Here is an 11310-nt window from a genome sequence, read left to right as displayed (position 1 = left end):
CATTCAGTTTAAGGGCTTACATCTCTCCCCCCAAGATTTTTGTCTCAAAACCTCTCACAGTTTCAAAATACACCACAGCCACAGTCAGTTCCAAAAAGCTTAAGGAAAGGAAACACAAGATCTGCAGATTTTCAAGCAAGCTATTTCAGGTGCATCTTAAAACTAGAGCAAATGTCCACCCATCTGTGTTACACACATAAGAACAATTTTCACCTGAAACAATTTACAAGCTTTTAAAAAATACCCAATATTTTACAGTAGGGTGCATACCGGCCACGATTCCATCCTATTTGCACCTTTTTTGTTCTGTATGTGGCAGTTTGTGCCAGCAATTAAAAGTAACACAAACAGAAGGCATCTTTGTTTCTTTCCTTCCTCTGCTGATGAACGGAAGATTGAATTCTAACCACGACACCTGAAATGAGTTTCCAAAGCATAGCACGGGACAGACGTTTTGTGTTCATGACTAAAGCAGTAATAAAGAACGGATGCAGGGACTGCTTACATGTGCAGTGCAGTCTGGGCCTTGGCCGCCTCCTGTTTGGTGTTATATCGGATAAGGGCGGTGCCCTGGGTCAGGTTCAGATGGAATGTCAGCAGTGGGCCATGCTGCATGCAGATCGTCCTCAAGGTTGACCCATCAATCTGAGGAAGAACAGCCAGGATGAAACAGGTGTTTGTAACTATTTATCCAAATGTACTCCAATCCTAACTTTGACTCGGTAATTAAAAGATAATCTGCTCTCAGACAGGAAAACAGGTGAAAGCAGTAGGAAGTAAGCAAAAGTGACAGAATTTAATTTTCAAACAGAATTCGTATCCCTTGACTTCTCACAACTACAATGACTTTGCTTTATCAAATCTAACTTATCTTTCCCGCTCACGTGTAGCTCGAGTTAAGTTTTCCGCATCTTCTTGAGTTTCTTACATGGTACCCATCCTTATGTTGGCAGGTTTTCCAGTAATTACATGGAACTCGCAGTTCTCAATGTCTTTAGCCATCAGGATTCATACCAAAGGAACCAGAATGTCTTAAGTCTCCAGCACTTTGATATCGGTAGAATTCAGACCAACCAGTATTTAGAAGTTCTTAGCAAAACTGGAAATATCACCTCTACAATGAGGGTTTTAAAAAAATTTGTTTTGGTGCCTTGTTGTCTTTGTGGTTTATGAAACAGTAAGTCACAGAAATAGTCAGTGATCTTTCTGCCAAACTCAGCAGCATTCATTCCTCCTGAACAATGTTTTCACAGCAGTTGTTGCCTACATTCCTTCTGCAGCAGTAACAGCTTATTACTTACCTCCAGTAACCGCTGTTCTCCAAGGTGTTCTGTACAGACAGATTCTGTTCCCAGTATGCCATGGGAACATGCACACATGAATGGGATCCATATGTGCAGATACTTAAGGAAGTGCTACTGTCTTCCTTCTCCCTTCCCCTCCTCCATTATATAATACGACCTCAAATGAGGGAAAAGGAAGTTGCATGTGTGTACAAATATGGTTGAAGTTAAAATAGAGAAGCCTGAAATGAAAATAGTGTCCCTGAATGCACCTTAACCTTTACGCTTCCTTTTCTCTAGTGTACTAAACCACAATGAATAGCATATTTGTTATGGAAGAGACAACTATAATCTGCTTCTTTCTCTTTTCTATTAACTTAATCCCTCCAAAATATATTCTTCTTCCATTAAATGATTCCTAAAGCAGTACTAAACTACCTTGCATGAGGGAGACTTAGAACTGTGCCTCCTCATCATACCACTCCTGTTTCCTTCACATCAAGGAAAACAGTCTTTTCTATGAAAAGAGCATAGTTTGCCAATTTAGGCGATCTGAAGGAGACCTAAGTTTTTCCTCTGACACTGATATTTTCCCAGATTGTAGTAGAAGCATGATAAATTATCCTGCTGAACAGGATTCTGTCTAGACCTCAGGATGCTGCTGATAGTCATATAGGCTTCTCCTAAACCCTGAATACAGACTAACTGGGATTGCTGAAACCAGGATGTCCACAGAATTCATTTTGAATGGAAGCAAGCTCTTGAGAATACTTGCAGAAACAACCTAGCTAGACTGGTTTTGGCAGGAGTGCTGGAAACATTCTGTGGTTTCACTATGGAAACACCAAAGTGAAAACTGGCAGTTACACCAGCTTTCTTATTGACAATATCCGAAAGAACAGTCTTTTCAACAGCTATAAACCATTCCACATTATGGTCATGCAACTTATCGTCACTTTAAGAAAAATCTTCCTGCTCCAGTAATTTTTTTTGAAACTGTAGTTAATGAAAGGTTATGATGGTCATGTAGCAAAAACTGAACATCTTGAAGTTATCTGAAGATATTACAATAGAGAAACCAGACTGCAGCCCAATTTAGTAGAAAGACATCTTACATATGCTGACAAATCTGATTTTGTTAGATTTTACACAAAGAGAAACAACTGAAGGATCCACATATCTGTATCTTGGTAAAGCAAACAAGTTCCCAGAAACAACAGAAAATACCTGTGGAGTGAGATTGTGAAGAACCAACCAGTAGCTAGGACGAACTGAGCCACCATCGCTCCAAGTAGATGCTGCAAATTGTAAGACAGAGCAATCAATACAGATTTGATATGAAGAAAACCATTTTTTGTTACAGTCAGGTCTTTCAATTCAGACAAATTCAGCATTAACAGCCCTGCTAACACAGGAAAACCTAATCTTCAGTCCTGAAAACAAAACCACATCTTTCCTCACATTTCACTTCAAGATTCACTTTTTACAACAGTTTATCTTCAAGGAGCTTCCCACCCACAGAAAGCATCTAGCTTTGAAAGGCCCCCGACAGGTATTCCCTCGGCAGCTCTCAGCCCCCTTCACTCATTCCCTGCAGCAGGACCTGAGATTCCACCCCCCACCCCCACCTCAATGACCGACAGCAAACTTCCATTTCAAGAAGGAACTTTTTTTTTTTTTCCTTTTACCAGACAACTGCAACTTTCTTTCCTCCAAACCATTAGTGCTGTAAAATGCACACTCCTCAGGTCTGATCAATGGTGCTATCAGTTGATTCTTCTCACCAGAGGCAAGCCTTGAGTCCTGTGCCCCCCAGCCCCTGACCGATCGGGGTGCTGCGCTGTTCCATGGAGATGATGGTTTGGGGTTGGTCAGGCCAGGAGGCGGGCGGGGCAGCCCTGTAGTGTTCCTTGAGGAAATATGGTTTTTCCACATCTTGTTGGAGAGATGAGTGGGATTGTGTCCTATGGGATCTGGGGACCATGTTGATTTGTAATCACTGAATTTTGCTAGAAGAATAAATAAATTGTACATATTAGAGAAACTTGTGAGATTCTAGTAACCTTTAACTGTACTATCGCTGTAAACCCTTTGACTGCACTTACATCCGAGACAAGCACAAAGCAAGGAACCATACAACAGTTAATTTACCACACCAACAAAAAGCCATACTCACTTAAGTCAATCTTTGCTTATTTTATATATGCTGACAAAAAAAATAATATCTCTACATCACTTATGATAATAACTGGTCACAGTATGTTCATTAATACATTTAATTTGAGAACCTGAGAATGTCTTACAAATTTGGGCACTACCGACCTTTAATGAAACTGAACCTTTTTCAGGACAAAAACTTGCAGAGAACTGAAATGAGTGTTTAACACTCTTGGTCTACCAAGCTCATGCTACCTCCTAAAGATGTCCCGCTATAAGACTCAAAGCTTTCTCATGAATCACAAATTTCATACAGAGTTGATCCAACAGTAAGACATAAAGAAAGCCATTTAGCTGCACAACAGCTAGACTTTTAAATGGTTTTGATAATGCATATTCATTTTTTTACTAGAAAGCATTACCAAACGCCTATTAGGAGAAAGCCAACAGCGGCTATCTCTAACACTTTTCAAGAACCCTTTATTAAATAAGCACGATAAACGAGAAAAACGAACACACTCCCAAAAACATCACCATGGTCACGAATACCTGGGGGCTTTTCCTAAACCAGTTTTCCCTAAGAAGGCAGACCTCAAATTCTCCTACACCTTCTGACACCAAGGGACATTTATCACCCAGCCAAAAACCAAACCAAATGTCAAAACTGCTCAAGTAATTTCTGTCTTCTTGTTCTGTAATGAGAACTAGCAAACATAGACAGGGTAATCTGGGGGAAAAGGCACTTGTGTCATGAATTATCTTAATCAGAACACGTATGCGTGTGTGCAAATTTATGTATTAAGCTCTATTCACTAACAAAAGGTAGTAAATTACTTACTTGAAACAAAGGGTAAAACTTCAGGTTTACAACATGCCAGGGGGTCACAAAACAATACATTTGGGAATCAAGACCATAAAGTGAAAGCATGCTTCATTTTACAGTCGGATCACTGTATTTCCATGAGAGTAAGTCTCAACAGCAAGTAGGTTTCAAAACTAACCTATGAAAGTATATGAAAGTACTTAAAAACCTGAGTAGCCTGTTTTACAGATGTGTGAATTTTAAATCCCTCATTCAGGTGACCTACTTCCTGGCTGTAAAACACTGTTTAACAACATGATCAGAAGATGGTATGTGTGCCAGGCAGTGGTATAGTTTCCGTAATTCAACAATGACTTCCATTATTTTTAAATCTCTTGGGTCTTTTTATGTGCTAGACAAAAAATTAGCAAAGGTAAAAAGCTGATATATGCCACCCCCTTCCCCAGGCTATGAAAGAGAAATCTTACGTCACTGGAATGATGCATACACACGTACTGCTTCGAACCTAAGTCACCCCACAAACTGGCAGCAGTAACACTGCTTCAAGTTCTTCTTGAGGACTAAATAGGATTTTCAACACATTTTGTTAAGATGTTGAGATAACATATAAACACAGCTTTTATTTACTAAAATGCAAACCCCAGTTTGGACCAGATGTAGTTCTCAGCTATATTCACCACTTCTGCTATTTACACACAATTCTTCAGTTTTAAGTAGTTGTCAAGACAATGATGTCTCCGAGAGAAAACTCTGGCACTTGTAAGAAGTTCAAAATCCAAATGGTTTGTCTGGAGCAAGTATTTCCAGAACCCTACTCAGAAGTGTGTGCAGAAACCATTTTTCACAAGAAAACTTTGAAGAACTACTTACCAAGGATCTGAGGCAGATATCTAATTTACTATTTACAGGCCAACCATTAAAAGCCAGAGGACTTAAGCCCTCTCTCTCTCCAGGTTTCAGGGAACTGAGTGCTATAAAAGGTGAGGCAAAAATGTTCCCTTCACAGCACTCCAATTTCTAAAGTTAAAATGAATAAACCCACTCACCTTAACTCAGACATACAAAAGCAGGCATGTTTAAAAAAATTACAGTTCCCCAACACCTTTGTGGATGTGTGGTTTGTGTTTTTTTTTCCCCCCTTTTGAATCTGCTGCTCACTGCTACCCTTTAGCTTACATAACGTACTGGTTTTGGCTGGGATAGAGTTAATTTTCTTCACAGCAGCTACTATGAGGCTATGTTTTGGATTTGCACTGAAAACAGTGCTGGTAATACATGGATGTTTTTGTTATTGCTGAGCAGTGCTTACACAGCATCACAGCCTTTTCTGCTTCTCACACCATTCTGCAAACAAGTAGGAGGGGCATGCACAAAAAGCTGGGAGAGGACACAGCTGAGACAGCTGACCCCAGCTGACCAAAGGGATATTCCATACCATATGATGTCATACTCCTATAAAGCTGGGGGAAGGAGGTGGTGGGTGGATGTTGGGAGTAACCCTGTTTGTCGTCTCAAGTAACCGTTACACCTGATGGAGCCCTGCTTTCCCGCCTGTCGACGGGATGTAGTGAATTAATTCCTTGTTTTGCCTTGCTTGCATGTGCAGCTTTTGCTTATTAAATTGACTTTTATCTCAACCCACGAGTTTTCTCGCTTTTACTCTTCTGATTCTCCCGCCCATCCCACCACATTCCACCAGGGGGAAGCAGTGAGCGGCTGCGTGGTGCCAAGTTACCACCTGGGGTTAAACTGCAACAGGTAACAGAATTCTGTACCGGGGTGGAAGGAAGGGCAGAGCATCTTACTCTAGTTCTAAAGTGTGTTCTATCACCAGGAGGAAAACTATCTGATCAGCCACTTACATTTTGACTTCCTCAGAAATTACTGGAAGGCTAAATATTAAAAGTAGAGTAAGAGTGAGGAACTAGGGACTCAGTGGAAAATGCTTTTCCCAGTTAAAATTTTGTTTTGGAGCCGCGTACCTGAAGTGCTATGAACGTTGGTGAAGGAATTGTCAGAGGCACTGTAGGGCCAGGCACCAGGTGAAGGCAGCGAGGTGTTGAGGGAAGAATTAGACCCTATCAAACAGACAAGGAGAGAGAAAGAGCAGGCCGATTTCACAGCATTTCTGTAACACTGTTAAACCTCAAGAGAGAGCCATGATCATACACCCATGCCAAACTTCCACGTGATACACAGCCACGGTGCAAAGGCACACAGGTTCCTTCTTAGTCAAATGCAATAGACTATTACCCTGATACGACAGGAACATCAGAATATTCTCAAATAACAGAACTACTTAAATAAACACATACCCGTTTTGTTTACTGTTTTTACCTGTGGTGTTGTCCCGCAGAAGTTGGTGGTCAGTATCTACAATGGGAGATGTGGCTGTCCCCCCCAGCACACTTCCAGGGGTCACATAGGGGTCAGATTCAGGGTCAATGTTTTGTATACCTTTCCATGGCACTCCTGGTTGGAACTCTGGGACAGGAGGGAAGAAAGCATTAGATGCAAACAGGGAAATGCCAATTACTGAAGGAATTGTTGGAAGATATTTTAGGAGGGTAAATAACTGTCTTCTACGCTGTTCCCCAGGGCTTGGGGGGGGAATATAAACTTTTAAAATTAAAATTACTTCACATTTCCTCCCATGACACTAGCTCTAGCACCTTAATACAAATCTACATCCCAAAAAAGCACAAGTGCATAGGGTATTCCTTTGACTGTTCCTGCCTTACTACATTCAGCTGACACTCAATAGTTTTACCATTCCTTAATATAATATATATTTTTTAAGATCTGTAAGATTGTATTTTATATTATAAGATTAGACCCTGCACACATACTGTGTGTGTGCAGAAGCCTTTCTCAAGGAAAGGCTACCTACCTTAAGAGTTTGTAAACACAACATCTGACACTTTACACTGTAGGTACACACACACTTACAATACTGAGGTAATTATAAGGCGAGATATCTAGTAGTAAAAGCAATATATATATATATTTATTGACATTCTTCATGCTTCACAATGAAACAGAATACACTTATCATGCTTCAGTTTCCATTCAACTACAGCTCCAGGCATGCCAGGTTTTTAAGACAAGAGGATGAGTTATAGAAAGTATGAACATACAAAAACTCCAGTTACTGTAAGAAAGATCAGTAACTTGGCTCCTTCTCTGAGCAGATGTTCAATGAATAAAACACTACAGTCACAATTTTGGAAGCAGTGATGAGAAAGTAAAACTGCCAAACACAAAAACAAATAAAGAAGCTTCAGATACTATGTGACAGTTTGCGTAAAGGAGAAAAGAATGCCGAGGTGGCAGACTCATCCCTTGCAGATACAAGTTGAGGATATGGAGTGATACTTTTTTCCCAACCTGAAGTTCTGAAATAAGTAATGACAGAATATTTGAATGTAATTAAAAAGGCACGATTAAAAGTAAGATCCAGGATACGCTCTCTGGAATGAAACCATGCAGGATGAATCTGGCATGTAAGTGCTCATTTCAGTCACTTACAATGAAGATGCATAGCCAAGAGTATGACTTTCACAGACAAGTACAGAAGAAAATATGATACTGCTGGTTCAAACAACTGGCACAGCAAGGGCAGTATTAGTTTGTGATAACGCACTGGCAGGAGAATCTCAAACAAGACCTAAGAATGCCCCACTGGGTCAGAACTGTGTTCATCTAGCCCTCATTACACCATTTTGGGACAAAACACAAACCTGGCCACTATCTGTAGCTACTGCCCTCATACTCTCCCAGCATCCATGTTCTTTCTATCTAGGATGTCAGAAATGCCCCCTATCTGCTAGCACCTGTTTGTGAAACTGTTTTTCCATCAGTTTATCCAATCACTGTTTCAAATGGCTAATACCATCTGTCTCCAGAAGCTCTAAAAGCAACAACATTCCAGTTCACCAATCCTGATGGAAAATAAACAAGCTCTCACCTATTTGAAGTTTATATCCTCTTAAGGCCAGCATTTGCACTATCGTTCCTGTGCTACAGGATTCATAGAATTACAATTCTGTGCTTATCTTGTCCACCACCTTTGTGATTTTTGTAAGCCTCAGTCACATCTCCCAATCTTTAGTAACTCAATAAAATAATCTAGGATACTAGGTATCAGTATTTCTAAAGTACGAGCAACCAGCATTGTGTCAAGGATGGAATCTGCTCAGCTACTGCCAAACTACTGCAATCCTCTGACAAACAGGACCATCTTACGCTTAAAGAACAAGCAATGCAGTTCTTGGGTCTAGTCAAAAGATCTTCTCCGTTCTGAGATGAAGAATCCATGAACACAGGTTTGGAACTCGAAATTAAAACTTGTTTGCAAAAAAAAAAAGTCAAGTACAAGTCTTGCCTTTGTAAAGATTTCTGTGAATTGGTAAGAATCAAAATTAAGTGCACAGTAAGCGCACATCAAAAAAGTCCAGCATTATTTAAACAATGCTCCAAAGATTAGGCGTACTGTATATAAACATACTCACTCATCAATACAGTCCTGGCCTGGAGAAGAATTTTCTTGAACTTCAGCATACTGACAAATTCCCAAACTATCCTTTGGTACTGACAGTTATTCTCATGCACAATCTCCAACTCTCCCTACAGGCATGCACTTTATTTCTAAACAGTAAAGAAAACATGAAGTGCATTTCTCCATTGATATTTGAAAGGTCCTCCCAAAAAGTTCAAAACATAGGATTATTAGGAAAACCCTGACACATCCTGGTCAGTCTGCCTGGAGTGTATGACTGAACTGCTCCTGAACAAGAAAATTACAGTCTAGTATTACCTAGGTACACAAGTCTGTGTGACATAACCAAAAGAGATAGTTCTCACCAATGCAGCAAAACTTGCTCTCGCCTCCAGTTGTGATATCAGTTTGATTGGGCACCACTTCATTTATCTTTGTGCTGAACAATACTGCTCTCTTGAACGGCAGAATTTCTGCAGCAGATGGCATTTAGGAGGAAAATGTGAAAGGTGTAGTCAGGGCGAATGCTGAGTGACCACTGTATTCATTCAAAGGAAAAATGCACCTATTTCAAGAGGCTTTCTCTTGTAAACTCATTTTCATTTAACAGCTTATTGTGCAATACTAGGAAGAAAAATTGTATCTCCACGCCAGGAATTGACAGTGGTAGTCACACCTACAAGCTTGCAGAGAAAAAAGAATACGGTGTAAAATAATTTCGGGTCTTTATTCTTCATCAGGGATGTTGATAAGGTGGATCACGATTTCAGCCAAGATTTCCTTCTTAAGGAAGCCACTAAGTTAGAGAGGTTATGAAACAGCTTAAGTGGCTGATGGTTATGGGACAGGAATACTTGTCCCAGTATATGTCTCTTAGCCTCCTAAGAGAAGGCTAGCAATACACCAACAGTTGCATAAAAGCCACATGTTAAAACCCGTCAACTGTTACATGACATCTGTAGTCACAGTCATGGGCTACTCATTTACACAAGAAATCATGGAGGGTACTGATGATCTCAGTAGAGAGATTATGTTCAGGATTTGTGAACTCCAGTTATCCTCTCACGGTGGTGAGGCAGCCAGCAACAACCAAAATCTTACTTATCACTGACAGTGGGACTGCAGGTATCACTAAGGAAGTTCTAAGGTATCAACGAGGTGCAAAGAGTAAGCTGTTCAGCTTCTCACTTTTTAACAGCCTTCTGGTAACAAGAATCTTGCCAGAGCCAGTGGTGGGCTGCAAAACCCAGAAACATGCCAGAGCAGATACTCACATCCCTCTCCTAACATTCCAAGCAGCACTGTGCTTCTCAGTATTATACAGGGGAATGGTGACTAAAGAAACAAGTTCAGCAACAATGAGTCTATGAGAGGTCCTGAGAAAAAAAATTACATTATGGGGGTTCTGGCATTATGAACGTAACTCCAACCCAAGAAGCTCAGTAATTAACAACCAGACAAATACACCTCTACAGAGAGCAGTCAGTGGTGTGAAATGTTGTCGGTGTGCAGATGTTCTTGAGATAACTAATTCTTTAACTCTCTTAGCTCATCAGAAAATATCTTCTTGCCAGAGTTAAGACATTGAGGGGTTCCCACATAAAAAACTTTACTTTTTGTAGGTTTCTGAAAAGGTTTTTGAAGTTGTACCTGTCACCGAGATTCCTAGACTTTCTGATGCAAGGTTTGTGCTACTCGTTTACCCAAGAGATGTACCTGCACCTTTACTTTTATGTGCTTGAGGGGATACACAGCAGAGGATTTGCAGTAGTAATGTTTTCCTGGAATGTGGGAGTCTTCCAAGCAGGGTATATGTGTGTGTGTGAAATATCACAGCATCCGCTATTTGCTGAACAGCACTGGTGATTAATCCATGCAACTTCAAGGACACCACTGTTTAATGAACGGTTTATACAGAAAATTATGTGCGTTTCCTAGATACTTGAGTTTTCTAGAGAAAAGATAAAATTCTGCCAGTGAACAATCTAGAAGACTTAAAGGATGTGCTACTGCCCATAATCCAAAAAGCAAGAGACTTCTAATCAAGCTACAAGATTGCTGAGTAGTACTGAAACATGGCAACTCTTCTATCCTTTACATGACATGAGCAAAGGTGAGCCACAATAGCATAGCAGACACATTGTATACATAATGCACCAATACTGCTGGCAAAAGAAACCTTGTGGTACACAATGGATCTTCGTATTTGTGAACAACTGCCAGGAGAAAAGTTCATGCTACATAAAATATAAAACATAACAAAATCCTGTTCCTACCATCACAAAAAACAAGCTTTCACATCATCTGCTTTCTGATTCTACACTATCAATCAGAATTTGTCAGCCTAACACAAACTCAAATAAGGAATCAATACAAGAGGAGGAAGCTGGTATTGTGTATTCTGTGAACAAGTGTTCTCATGAAAATTTCTGAGCGTAAAGTCACCAAACTACAGAACCTAAGAATTCATCTAAGAAAACCCAAATTCCATTCAGGAAATTCAGCAGTCAGTTCATACTTTGCCCAGCCATTTTGTTACTGGAAATTCA

The 11310-nt window shown here is 40.2% G+C and overlaps 1 protein-coding gene across 7 annotated transcripts in view; it reads right to left on the bottom strand.

Moving 5' to 3' along the window:
* The window catches only part of TNRC6B (trinucleotide repeat containing adaptor 6B), a 60262-nt gene that overhangs the window by 14529 nt on the left and 34423 nt on the right, over positions 1-11310 (bottom strand). For 3 of the 7 annotated variants that reach the window (XM_040595781.1, XM_040595785.1, XM_040595787.1), the window contains 6 exons: positions 9127-9234; positions 6601-6747; positions 6246-6341; positions 2972-3292; positions 2511-2581; positions 506-645 (listed from right to left, as the gene is read on the bottom strand). In XM_040595781.1, coding sequence (XP_040451715.1) covers positions 506-645; positions 2511-2581; positions 2972-3292; positions 6246-6341; positions 6601-6747; positions 9127-9234 — 883 coding nt within the window. The remainder of the gene's footprint in view (positions 1-505; positions 646-2510; positions 2582-2971; positions 3293-6245; positions 6342-6600; positions 6748-9126; positions 9235-11310) is intronic. The other 4 variants (XM_040595786.1, XM_040595788.1, XM_040595782.1 and 1 more) reach the window with 3 other exon arrangements.

The sequence above is a fragment of the Falco naumanni genome, chromosome 5 (genome assembly GCF_017639655.2).
Source record: "Falco naumanni isolate bFalNau1 chromosome 5, bFalNau1.pat, whole genome shotgun sequence".
Classification (NCBI taxonomy): domain Eukaryota; kingdom Metazoa; phylum Chordata; class Aves; order Falconiformes; family Falconidae; genus Falco; species Falco naumanni.
This window is presented reverse-complemented; position numbering and strand designations above follow the sequence as displayed.